The following is a 14,118-nucleotide window of genomic DNA, read 5'->3' as shown; positions in this document are numbered from 1 at the left end:
ATATTTCAGAACACAGTACCCATATTAATAGATAAGAAAAAAGGATATTTCATGCTGCTTCTTTCGCTAATTGTGATGATAATAATTAATGATCGTTAATATAACACTATTTAGAATAACATGCTAGATTCATATGGCAAACACATGTATGTTTTGACGTTTGAACGCTGCGAATTGATTGCTAAAACATCACAATCACAGTCGAATTTTCGATATTTGTTCCGCACGATTGTGTATATATTCACGATTTTAAATAAAAAAAAAAGATTAAATTGCAACGCATGAATCAAATAAAAATCGTGAATAAAATATAAATTACATATTCAGCGAACAAAAAAGAAACAGCACGACGTTTGGTTACGTAAAGAGACATACGTATTATTCGTGAGATGCACACGAAATTAATACGATCCGCCTTCATCGATCGCATCATATGCATGCAATCTGATGATGCATAGATTGGTAATTTACTCGGTATTTGATATAAGAAGGAAATAAGTTCAATGACAAGTCACGCAAACGAGAATCGATTCATGTTGTCAGTTTTTTCATTTATCCATTTGCAAACGCACGAATTCTCGCATACACACGCATACACACACACATAAATTCCTATAAACAGGGAAACCTTGAGATACTGCGTATGATATGCTATATTAAATAATATTGGCGATAATCGTTGTATTTTTCGTACACATATATCAAATAGTGAAATTCTTCTAGCTCGATCGTTTGACAGATTATATCGTTTCGTGAAAGTCCCACAGTAAAATGCTTGCCTTTTGATTTTTGCAAATGTAAATTAACCGAGATGTTTTTACTCTTACTTCGTTTCCCCTTTCTTAGAATAAAAACAAAGTATGTGTAAGGTGGCACAGTGTTTTGGAAAAAAAAACAAAACAGACGAGAGAGTGGTAAAGTCATGAGATAGGTTTATTTATACATCCGACAGTGTTTTGAAAAAAAAGAAAATAAACGGGAATAGGGAAAAGCCAAAAGATAAATCAAAGGACTTTCAATTGTGACAGGAGTTAGTTGTAGGTGAATGGAACGACACATCAGATCAAGAGTGAGTAAAGAAAATTTTAATTCTGTACGATAATTCCCGCGATAAGAAAGATGATTATGTCTCTGACAAGAGGTTTCCGGTGTTTCTCAATTCTCTTTATTGCAGAATATCTTGCTCGCTACTATTATTACGCGTATTTTTTTCTCTTCAAATTTAGTTAAGTCTGTGTTTCTACTGGCTGTCAATGTTTAATGTACTAATATTAAGTTTTACATTTTGTTTCTGAGAAAATGTAGCGAAATAGTAGATACTTTACACATAAATTACAGTGTTCGATAATTATTCGATATTGACGTGTGAATACGTCTTTATCTTTCCTCCTATCGCGTTTGAAACGAACTAAAGTAGAATAGTAGTTTTCAGAATTAGGCTTATAGCTTTGCGTAAAATTTAACGAATGTTTTTGATACTGCATTTCTGTGCAATATATCAAAAGTCTTTATTAAGAATAATAAATAAAGTGAGCAGAGGAGCGTATTTCTTTCGCTCCAATCCCTTTTTCTTTCTCCTCTTCATCGCAAATACACGATTAATATTTATTCTATTTTTCTCTCTTTCTTACACAAAATCGCTGTTTTATTGTAGCATAACAATTCACACAGCCTTTCAAATTTTAATTGCGAAATGTCGCAATTTGAAAGAGAAAAAGAAAAAATTGTAAACTATAATCTAAACAATTTTTCCTTTTTCGTAGATATACAAAACAAAATAATTTGTTCATATTTGTAAGAAATATAAAAAGAAAACGATTTTTAAAACCTGTTTTTTTCAACTTTTTTTTAACTTAAAAATGATAACATAAATAATGATATAGAAAATTTTCTTCTCCTTCGAGATATATCTTTTGTTAATAATAATAATAATAATTAAGAGCATTAAATATAAATATAATTATAATTTTATTGCTATATAAAAATCTGATTCCTTTATTATTATTACGAAAATATACAAACTCACTATGAAAAATATGCAATTTTGCATGCTCCAAACTGTATGCAACGCACTATCGCGAAATTAATCGACAGTTAAGCTTCTCTGATATAAAATATTTGAACGAAATAAAAAGCATAATCCCTGAGTTAATTCCGACATAATAACACGTGCAATGACGATAATTTTTCGTAAATTTTTATTTTAATATTACAAAACTTTCTATGCGATAAAGTATGGCGATCTCTTCTTTCAACAAATCCATTACTGCCGCGAGAAACGATTCCAAGGCTTGTGGTTTTCGTAGACGATCGGCAATGTACGAACAAGGACGCGTTATCGCGAAACTCACTGAGATAATTAACTTACTATTTCACTCGAACTTGAGATTTGCCTCGTTCGCAAAGCGTTAGCGGGAATATTAATGCGTGATCACTGATCAATGATAATGAATAAACTCAATGTTATATAATATTAGCAAATTGGAGTAGGGAGAAGTTTGCAATTCTGTGGCTTTAATTAGACATCTAATCGATAAGACGATTAGAACAATTAACGTGAAATCGATAATGCAAATTTGAATAATTGCGCATGGATATTATGTAATTACGTCGCATATTAAAAAAATATAATATATAATAAATTTAACCTCTAATTAATAAATTAAATTATAAAATTATTATAATTAGTTATTAAAATATTGTTTTGTTATAAGGTATCCCAGAATTTTTTGATCAATATATTCTAGATATAAAAATGTGAAAAAAATATGATATAACATCATATATATATCTAAGCTTATAAATATTTTATTACAAAATTATAACAAAAATATGTAATATAAAGAAAATAAATTTCTTAATAATGTAAGAGAATTGGTTGACTAAATTTAATACATTTATGCGAATGTTTACTTTGAAATCGTCGAAAATTATCAACTTTTGTTAATCATTTATTATTACTCCACCTTTTCCTATCATTTATTATTACTCCATCATATTGTTCCATCTCAAAATATCAATTATTTTTATCAATGATTAACATCGTTAAAAAAATTTATTTATACAACTCGCATAAACAAATTAGATAAATATCTATTTATCCTTATTTTAAAATATTCCCTCTTCATATATATGTATATTAATATATATAATTTAATAATTATATGAGAATAAGTCAATTATTACTTCTTTTATATTTTTGTTGTAACATTTTGTTATAATATTTTGTTTAATAAGGCATTTATGAGTATATCTCTATAGATGTGTTTTTTATAATATCTTTTTTTTGCTTTATTTTTGTACAATATACTGATATCATTATTTTAAGAAATCAGCAAAATCCTACAAAAAAAGTACAATTACAATTCGTACTTTCCGTGAGAATACTTGAAACTATCGATCATATAATATATGTATATTTCACGTTAAAATCGAATCGATTTATCATTCATGTATCATGTAGCATATTTGCGGGAAATTACATCATAAATATTTAATTTTTATAAGCATGGTATTACGAATTATCCAACGAGTGACAATCGAAATAAAAATTCTACAATTATCGCTCCGAAAATATTTCAAAAAATTATAAAATCTCACAAAATATAATATAATATTCACTTTTAGTTGTAAAACTTAAAATAAATAATTTATATATTTATAATATTGCAAAAAACATCTGTTTTTTTTAAAATAATATATTTCAATATAAAGTAAGTTATAAAATTTAATTATAGAGTAATAATAGTTGAATTATATTTTCGTATAAATAATTATTAAGAAAAGAAATATAGAATTGTTATTTTCTTCAAAAAACTTGTACATATGTTAATACTCTTTATTAATATAAATAACACAATAAAAATAATAGTTTATCATTTTTAATTGAAGTTGTTATAACATTAATTATGAAACAATCATAAAAATTATCGAAAGTTATCGAAAGTATTGCATGAGTTATGCTTGTAACATCATTTGGCAGATAGATAAATTATGTGAATGGGAATAAATATTTTGATGTGAAGAGAGTAACTAACAATGTAAGGATTTATAGCGTACTTTAATCACTGATACCTCCCAACAACGCTTAATTATAAACACACATTACGATTATCGCGAAACTCACGTGAGCCATAAATTATAGATGTCGAATTTTAATTAAATAACAACTTTTAATTGCTCAAGTGGCGATCACGTGCATAATAACATGACAGAATCACGTGATTCAAAGAATAGATGACAAATATTTGTAGTGAATCATACATATCGTAAAGAGAATCAGCAAAACTTAGAAAAATAGCAAGAGCAAGCTTTACAAAAACAATTTGTTAATATTCTACAAAATTTAATTTCCTGTCTCTAAAAATTTCAAAACACATTATTTTGCGAATTCTATGATACTTTGATGATTTGATGATTTATTTCCTAGAAAGAATCTAGATGCACATTATATTAAATAAAATGGAAAGATAATCTCGCGGGATTTAAAATATTTTCTTAAACGCATCGTTATATATTACGAAAAAGGAGCCTAATACGAGAAATTTGTTTCTTAATAAGTTCCTAACAAAATAAATTGATTCTTGTAATACAAGTGTGCTCGCAATATAATATATATATGTAGCTATAGTTTATATTAATAGATAATTTTTAATTTTTACATAATTAACACAATTTAACTTCTCTTTGAAGCATGGTTTAATATAATATTTCTACATTTATTTTAAATATATACCTATAAGATATATTGAAATTTTCTAATTTGTTCCATAATTTTATAACTTTTTGAAAAATTGTATTCTTACAATATTTTCTTTATCATCATTATTCTTTGTCAGTAAAACTTTTTTCATTTTATAATTTCAAAAATTTTTCGAAAAATTTGTCAAAAAATTGTCAAAATATGAGGAAATCGGCAGAAAAAAGGGCGAGCATTTGCAGATGTACACGCGGTTAAAATAGCAGATTAATGAAGAGCGTACACGTATGCAAAAAATTTCGCACGTGACATATAGCGGTATGTCAGATGACGAGTAGAATTACGCGATTGCACAGGGTGCTTCGCATAGCGATACGTTAGTTTAATCGAGGTCATGATGCATTGTATTCTCATTCGAAAGCACGCGGAAAATCTGAAAATCCCGGGCAGACTTGGCAAGCATTGTAATCTAGCAAATTCTCTAATGATTCGTTGCAAAATAGAAAAGTGAACAGACAGAAGTGAAAAAAAGCATCAGAATTGAAAAGCCATGAGTTCTGCTATGCACAATTTTCTATGGACAAATTTCGCAGTGTTAATAGGAAAATTTAATTATATCTAATCGATTTAATCATAAAAATGTGTTTTACACTATTTCGTTGTCACGCATGTAATATCATATTCAATGTTCCGTTAGAAAAGTGAAAATTAACATTATTACCATATAAATAATTTAATTTAATACACACATACTTATAAATATATTTCCCTAGAACATATTATTTGTAATTTGAGATAAGAAATCGCATCTGCATAAGCAAAAAAACTTTTGAGAATGGTTTTGAGTCATCAGATAGAATTTGTAATGACATTTATTTTGACTAATAACATGCCAAGAATTAAATGAATATATAAGTTTTTAACCTTTGTCGTGCGTTATTTTTGGCGAGAGTTGTTTTCTACCCCCTTCCCTCCCTCTCATCTCTTTTTTGTAATACAAATATTACAATGACATATACATATATTTTAAATCGATATATATACAGGGTGTCCTAGACCACCCGTACCCCTTTTCTTTCAAAAACTAAGCATTTTAGAGAAAAACGTTTTCGACAAAAATTGTATGGTTTTGAGGGGAACATAAGATGGTGTCATTGGTTTGACCTTGGATGGCATCGTTAAGGTGAAGTCAAGGACACCTTTAATTTCTTAAATGGAACCACCTATTTTTTATTGCATATTCTTATAGCTTATGTCGAGAGCTTTCCAAAACACTATAATAAAGTATTTTTTCATCAAGTACTTTTCGAGTTATAAGGCTTGAAATAATTTCTTAATTTTACATAAACCATAAAATATCTAGTAAAATATTCATTTTTCGATTATCTTACCTTAATACTTTTATGTACAAAATAATGAGAGGAATCAATTGGTGTAAAGAAAACACAAAATTGTTTCGAAAAAAAAAATGTAATTTGCAATTAACAATTACATTTTTTTTCTTAAAAATAACTATGTGTTTTCTTTACACCAATCGATTCCTCTCATTATTTTGTACATAAAAGTATTAAGGTAAGATAATCGAAAAATGAATATTTTACTAGATATTTTATGGTTTATGTAAAATTAAGAAATTATTTCAAGCCTTATAACTCGAAAAGTACTTGATGAAAAAATACTTTATTATAGTGTTTTGAAAAGCTCTCGACATAAGCTATAAGAATATGCAATAAAAAATAGATGGTTCCATTTAAGAAATTAAAGGTGTCCTTGACCTTACCTTAACGATGCCATCCAAGGTCAAACCAATGACACCATCTTATGTTCCCCTCAAAACCATACAATTTTTGTCGAAAACGTTTTTCTCTAAAATGCTTAGTTTTTGAAAGAAAAGGGGTGTACGGGTGGTCTAGGACACCCTGTATATTAAGTCAATTCGAAAACAATAAAGAGGCAGCTCGCCAAGAATCGGGGATTTTATTCGATTCACACACGGAAATGTGCCAGATATGAATCCCGACAAGAAATCAAATCGCTTTCTTCGAGAGATTCGACTGCCGATATTTCTTATCAATATTTTTTTGGTGATTTGCGTAGATTATAATAGTCATAAAGATTAAGTGAAACGAATTTTAATAGTCATACTAAAAAGTGGGAGCGTCACGCTCGCGATTTTCGAGACAGGTCTAATAAAAAAGGTATTAAAGAGTTATATCTTTATTACGCATCTCGTTAGTATATTAGAACGGAGAAAGTTTGGAAGACGAGAAAAAGAAATAAATTAAAAAAAAAGATACGAAATGTTATCATTATTCAAATGTTATCAGTATTCAAAAAGCTATCGATTATTTAACTCTCTTATTTTTTAAAGCCGCACGTGAAATGTTCAGAATAATTTTTTGACATTTTTTTATCAAGTAGCACCAAAATATATAACCTTTTACGAGTGTTTTTATGAAATGTTACTTTATATCTAATAATTTGTCGAAGACTGAAATAAATTTTTTAGAATCAACATAGAGAGCAATCAAGCTATTTGATATATTAAATCAGGCTCTTCCTATTACAGAAATTTATTTTTACAAATCTCTCTTCACTATCTTTATACAAGCTTATACAAACTTCTTACTATTTATAAAATCTCGTAAAATCCGAGAATTAAAAAATAAAAATTATTTACGATCAATCATCATATATTGATTAGGTCGCAATAATCTCGCATCGATATCAATTCGTAATAATTGCATAAGATTCAAATGGGGTACTTACCAAAGTATTCTGATACCCCAGTCCGTACTCCTCGTTTTCTCTTTGTGACATCATCTTGATTTCTTATTTCGTTTCGGAAAGTAATAAAATTTTTTAATCAAAAAGTTGTCTTTAACAAAAATTTCCGTCAGCGAAAGAAAGATGATGGTGGGAAGAACAAGATAGAGATGGAGAGAGCAGAAGAATCGGAGATGAATCCAGACTAAAATTTAGTGTTTTGTCCACGATTGATCCTCGAAGGCGTCCGATCTTCTTCTTCCTCGTTTTCTTCCCTTATGACAGCGGCAATTCATCGATGATTGACCTATAGAACCGACACTACCCTCAAGATTTTCGGAGTCCCGAATGTTATAGTTAACAAAATCTCTCGCGAGCGGAATAAAGTTCAAAAATCGATTGCGCGGTGATAATAATTGAAACTAAATTCAATATGTTGAGAGAAAAATTCTCCTCATCGAAATAAATCTCTGACAAATGAAAAGATGATTATTTTATCCCGTAATACGAAAATAAAATCCCGATTTATTGTACGAAATATAACTCTTGTCGCGGAACATTAGAACACCTCGAGAATCAGTTGCAGAAATAATGCCTATATCTTTGCTTCGATAGCTATCGATTCCGTTAACTTTGCGACTCACTCCAAATTTATCGCATCGATAAAACCACACTCAAGAAATATGACCTTGTATTTGATTTACATATTTTGTAAAATAAGCACTATATTAAGCGGCTGTTAGCGAACCGTTAAACGCGTTACAGAGCATAGAATCTCGTAGACTCGCGATTTAAATCGCGGAGGCCGCGTTTTCGAAGAAGATGTGCGAAAGGCGTCATGTCAAAACAGCGCGCGATCTTTGCAGCGTGGAAATCGCGAGCGAGATAAAGTAAGGCTGAGAATATCGTCCAGTCACTATGCAAACTCGCGGCTCGACATGTAAAAATCGCGCCGGTCCAACGTGATCAGAGACTGCACCTCGATCGGTGAGAAGCACGATTGTTTTTTACAGTTTTTTTACGCGCGAAGTGAACCTTCGAGCCGGTAAATATTGACACCGAGGGTGTTTTGCAAACCAAATACGCTCGTCACAATGCGCGATTATCACTCGGTCGCGATTCTGTCACATTTTAAAAGTACTTTATTTATTTATTTTATCAAGTTAATTATTCCTGGATCGTGATTCTATCATTCTATCAAAGTGCAGTTCTATCAATCACCGCGATTGACAGAATCGATCGAATTCGATATTGCGAATTTTACATTCGCGAAATTCTCAAAAAAAAAAAAAAAAAAAATCGAAAGAACACTTGTAGATAAACGCTTGAAAAAAACATCTTACTTGAAGTCTCGTGTCTCCGAAATTCTCGATCGATCGGAGCCGAAGAGATGCGCGGGATTAATCTCCAAGACGCCGACTTACTTCGTGTTACGTTGTAATTGTACGGAAAGACGGCAGTGGTACCGGTTTACCATGTATGTGCATGCGGTTTACGCCTCGTCGAATAAAGCGGGACTTTTCTGTCAGGAATTATCGTCGATTCGAGAGATGAACCCGGCGCGAAATCACTGATGACTGTCGAGACGCGGCGAGAGCGCGCGGGCGCCTCTGACTGCCCGGCTGGACGGTCGTGAGCCGACTGATAGGTATATGAATGAAGCGGCCGAGATTTCAGTCAGTGTGTTTGCAGGAAATTCAAAATCCTATACGTCGGCGGCGGCACGAACGACAGTGCCGCTCCTCTTCGCGATCGATCCTTCGACGTCTCGCGTGACGAGGGTCCGATGATGATCGGAGCACGTGACAGATCTCCGCGTTTCCCGAACAAAATTCCGCCGCGGCGAGAGGAGACGTGCACGCGGATTTAGAATGATGCGTGATTTTTATTCTCTCGTCGCGATAAGTTTTTATTATAAAATATATGTACATAATAATGCGTTAAAAATAATAATTTCGGGGAAAAATAAATCTTAAAACGAACGCCTTCGAGAACGAAGAAATCGTAGCCACTTTGATCCGTGAAATCATAAATTGTATTCGCAATCTAATATTATCTGATGATGTTTTCCGAGACCGTACGATGATTGATAACATCGATAAAGAAAGGCTCTATCATCGAGCTTTGCGATTATACGCGATGATTCGCTGAAGGAAACACTAGAATCGACATTTCTCTCGTAAACATTTTTCTCATGGACCGATGCGAAAGACAAGTGACTCGACTCCATGGACAATTTTCGACGAATTCGTTTAATGAGTCAGGCTGTGGGCGACGACCTTTTCCACTAACCATCGTCATTTCGCTCGCACGCGATATAAGGTATTACGATACGCGAATAACAACAGTCGACCTTGACCATTTGCCGAATGATTTAACGTGCGTCGATCAATAGAAGAACGATACTAATGGATCATTAAAGAAATACTCTAATTTTCTCTTCGTGTGACATTTCAATCATATGGTGCTTCCGAGTTTGAATCGCGCTACCAAACAATCGAATGATGAATAGGAAAAATGCGTCAATGTCCGACAACAATCTTGCTTCATTCTTATTCTGTATTGTTTCAAAGTGAGTCTCATATATATGTTAGTGTATAAATAATAAATTATTTATAGGATGTTGTTGAGAGATTTAATTCCTTATATATATACATACAGATTTATATGTCATATATTTATTCAGAGTAATATATAGTTGTACATATAAACTATATTACTCTCAACAAATATTTAATACCTAAATATGTATATATATATATATATATATATATATATATATATATATATATAAAATATTAGATTTCAATAATATCTTATAAATAATTTAAATAATTATAAATAATAATAAATAAATAAATATATATATATATATATATATATATATATAAATAAATATATAAATAATTATAAATAATTATTTACATATTAATATTTATACATAATAAATTTTTCTTTAACGAATATTACGTTGTTAAAAAATAATTATCTATTTTCTATTTAAAAAAAGCATATATTATCATTATTTGTATTTTGTGTACATGTATATGTTTTACACACAAATGTATAGAGCGACAGTTATATGGATAATTTATTTTGTGCTATTAAAAATGACCAAATGTTTCCTCATATTCAATTTGAATCGTGCTACTTGCGAGACGTCCATTAAATATTCTTTCCGTTTATCTATCTATCTACATATTTCTTATCACGCACCTGTATTATGTAAATCTTTCTTTTTCTATGATGCAATTAGTCACATTGCAACATTAATTAAATGAATGTTTTTCGCAAAGTCAACTTTGAATTTCCGATTTTATCCAGACTATTTTTGCCGAATTGAATTAAAATCGATGTTATTTCGGACTGTTAGATGAAAAATAAATATTTATGAATATAAATATTTATGAATATAAATATTTATGAACAACTGACATTTTCTACGTATATAATCGAGGCAGAAGAAGAAAGGGCACGAATCCGAACGCGATAAAAATATGCGTTTGTGCAATGCTTGTTTTTACAACGCTGAAAGATGACTCATGTAATATTTCTAATGACTTTAATAACGTTAAACGTGATGTTATTTCTAAAGAAAACTACGTTAATTGTGTATTATGTAGGATATAAACGTTTATAATCGTTTTACAAAAAATTACTTGGGTCTGATTTCAATTACTGCATATATGGGATGGAACAGATGAAGGAGATTGAAAGAGAATTAATATTGACAAACTCGATCGGAAAGAGTACAAACATATATATTACATATCATCAATAAATTTATAAGCATCATTGTAACAAGATTAACATTGTAAAAACACCAGATAGTTCTTTTGCTTTTTTAAAAAAGAGAAGGCCACTCTTATTAATACTGGTTGTTAGTCTAGTAATTGTGCGTGCATTTCGATATAATATTGGGTCTCAAAAATATACTCTTTGATGCAGATTGTATATGTGGGTGACAATATTACATAAACATTATTATATAAATATATAATTCACAATCACGTTTCACCTAGCGCTTTACAGTCCCCTTGTACATAATTCATCGAATGCATAACTTATCCTAAGAAAGAGGATGGTTGATTAGGACAACACAGTATCCACCCTTTGGTATAATGCTATCATGGAGAATTATCAGGGTTGTCTGAAGATGAACTTGGTACAACCGAAGCTATCATAAAAATTGAAAAGAAGAATAATATATAACTATACCAAATTAAAGATTCGTGAATATATCGCATATTCACCAACGATGTACTTACCAATGATGATGATTAAGATGACAACACAAATGATGCCAATGATAATCATCATTTTGAGATTCTTCCACCAGTATTTTCTTTTCAATTTTCCGGCATGTTGTTCGAATTGCGTTGCGCCTTGCTGAAGGGCGTCAGCGCGGTTCTCAAGCTCTGAGAGTTTCTGATCTCGCTCCAGCACTTTCTCCACGTTAACCTTCATTATACCCACAACTTCGTCCACTGTTGCTTGCGTTTGTTGCAACTTTTTGCTCGCTCCTGCTTGCTGAGTGTTTCGTGGCCCTCCCATTTCTCCTTCTCCTGTATCTCCACCTTCCATAGTCCTGAAGCAAAAATGTTTTACGATTAACCTCTCCTCAAAAATTTATAATTACTCCATATTTGTCAATTTATAATCATGATGTGGATTATCTTCGATTGTGAAATAAATAATATAAAAGGCACTTGTCTATTTTATTCGATAATTTTTGAAGGAATTATGTTATCGATAATTAATAAGCACACGCCCATAACCTCAAAAGTCACACATATGTTTCTCTTTAAACGAGTTTTATTTATATATTTGTCAGTTTGCGAAATATTTATCGTTCTCTCTCATTAATAAATTTTTGTACAAAGAAATTCTTGCACATATAAATAAAAAATAAAGAGATACAATTGTAAAAAGTGATGAAATCATCAATACGGTATCTAAAGCGATTATACTATAATGATTTCAATACTACATAAATGCTTGTTTACCACTCACTTAAAAATATTAAATGCAGGAACAAGTTAAGATAGTCAACAAAATCTATACAGACACAACGAATATCTTGGGAATTATTACGATGACGACTACAGTTTATAGCGACAACAGTAAAATGACAGAGGCCGAAGATGGCGATAATTATGACGTCATGGATATTTTAAATACGCTCACCAAGGATTGGATAAAATGGCAAAAATGTACGGTTGAATCAATCGAAGGTCGTTTGTTTTCGACCGTAATTTGTGTGTATGGTTTATAATAACTTATTAGTCAACAAAATGTGGTACAAGTCTCGTGCTGTCTCGTGCTATCACGATAATAACAGTTCATCAAATTACAGTCTCCTCGCGCCATCTAGCAATAGTCGAAATTTCTGTGTCGATAAAAACGATAGTCTACTAGCCTACTAGTACTAGTCATACATCAATAAATTTTCATCAATTTATACTAATTTGCAAATTAATATAATAATGCACAATAACTACTATTAAAATAACGTAACAATATTAAAATAACAATTATTAAAATAACATTATTAAAATAACAATATTAAATACAATTAATATTAAAATAATATTAAAATTGATATTAAAATAAGTGTAAATAAAATAATTAATAAATTATATTTGATATATATACAACAATTATTAAAATAATATTATTAAAATAACAACATTAAAATAAAATCAATATTAAAATAATACTAAAATTAATATTAAAATAAATGTAAATAAAATAATTTAATTATATTCGATACATATAACACAGAATTAATTACTATCAAATCAATTATGTATATTTTTAAGCAATCCATCATTATTAAAAAATTACAATTTCAATATTTCACAATATTTGTAGCATGAATATTTCATTGCTTTTATTTCTTATATCGTTATATTTCAACTAGATGTTTATATCAAGTTGAAATATTTTTTCATACAATCGAGAGTATTTACATAAACGCGCAAGTTAAATAAAAATAGAAAAAAACTACCAAAGTATCTCGTAACGATTTGTTGTTAATTAGATGGAATTGCAACTTAATTTCGCTCGAAATTTCACTCAATCGCGAATGACAATTCTAATGACATTTCTCGAGCGGCCATCTTCGTTGACCGGAAAATAAAATTGAACGGGCTTGATTGTTCGCGACGACGACGCAGACAATACGTAATAATACGTAGAAAGTTATTGCCGCAAAAAGTTACGATCGCACTTACCGCTACGAGTTGCCATAATCGAGCGTACGAGCAATATCGCAGAAGCATTTTGGACGCGCGTCGTCGTTCACTGTGACACCGACGTGACTCACCAGGAAAATTGCGAGGGACGGAGGCATAAATAAAACATGTTGCGGATTTGCGCACGTGCGCGTATTTGCACCGCGTCGCCAGGAACGTACGCTAAATATTAATTTCGATGTATCGAAAGCGCGATCAGGCCGCGATATCTTCTTCCCACTTATCTCTGACGCAACGATACATGCGTAAACACTTGAAATTTATACCAATGCAATTTACAATCATAAGATTTTTCTATAAAAATTCTTTTACGCATATCAGTATATTATTGAAAAAAATCATATTTTAAATAACTGTCAATTCACACGAGCTGGTATAGCTTGTGTGAAGTAGCTC

General features: G+C 30.5%; 2 protein-coding genes across 5 annotated transcripts in view; both read right to left on the bottom strand.

Annotated features, from left to right (window-relative positions):
- Clc-a (chloride channel protein 2) overlaps positions 1–9,161 on the bottom strand; it is a 31,850-nt gene extending 22,689 nt beyond the window's left edge. For both annotated transcript variants that reach the window (XM_083092438.1, XM_083092436.1), the window contains exons 1-2: positions 8,809–9,161; positions 7,469–7,772 (exon numbers count right to left, since the gene is read on the bottom strand). Coding sequence is in view for 1 of the 2 variants with exons in the window: in XM_083092436.1 (XP_082948562.1) it covers positions 7,469–7,522 (54 nt within the window). In the remaining variant the exon portion in view is untranslated. The remainder of the gene's footprint in view (positions 1–7,468; positions 7,773–8,808) is intronic.
- A 2,049-nt stretch (positions 9,162–11,210) lies between these two features.
- Positions 11,211–13,823, bottom strand: Syb (Vesicle-associated membrane protein synaptobrevin). 3 transcript variants are annotated; one of them, XM_083089857.1, is made up of 3 exons: positions 13,702–13,823; positions 11,734–12,053; positions 11,211–11,642 (listed from the first exon to the last, which is right to left on the bottom strand). In XM_083089857.1, the coding sequence occupies exons 2-3, from the start codon at positions 12,047–12,049 to the stop codon at positions 11,593–11,595; spliced, it is 366 nt and encodes a 121-aa protein (XP_082945983.1). In that variant the 5' UTR covers positions 12,050–12,053; positions 13,702–13,823; the 3' UTR covers positions 11,211–11,592. The 3 variants fall into 3 exon arrangements, with proteins under 3 accessions (XP_082945983.1, XP_082945982.1, XP_082945980.1); XM_083089856.1 differs by lacking the exon at positions 13,702–13,823 and adding an exon at positions 12,653–12,810; XM_083089854.1 differs by lacking the exon at positions 13,702–13,823 and adding an exon at positions 12,479–12,636.
- Between the last annotated feature and the right edge of the window lie 295 nt (positions 13,824–14,118).

Source organism: Camponotus vicinus, unplaced genomic scaffold (assembly GCF_025532165.1).
Source record: "Camponotus vicinus isolate PSW18456_S1 unplaced genomic scaffold, iyCamVici1.0 SCAF_2, whole genome shotgun sequence".
Taxonomy (NCBI): Eukaryota; Metazoa; Arthropoda; class Insecta; order Hymenoptera; family Formicidae; genus Camponotus; species Camponotus vicinus.
Note: the sequence above shows the minus strand (reverse complement) of the source record. Positions and strands in the feature narration are given on the sequence as shown.

Excerpts from the sequence above, each read along its gene's own strand:
- Syb (XM_083089857.1), bottom strand. The coding sequence starts at position 12,049 with ATGGAAGGTGGAGATACAGGAGAAGGAGAAATGGGAGGGCCACGAAAC. Across the intron at positions 11,643-11,733 it reads CATCTTAATCATCATCATTG|CTTCGGTTGTACCAAGTTCA; the intron begins GTAAGTACATCG and ends TTTTTATGATAG.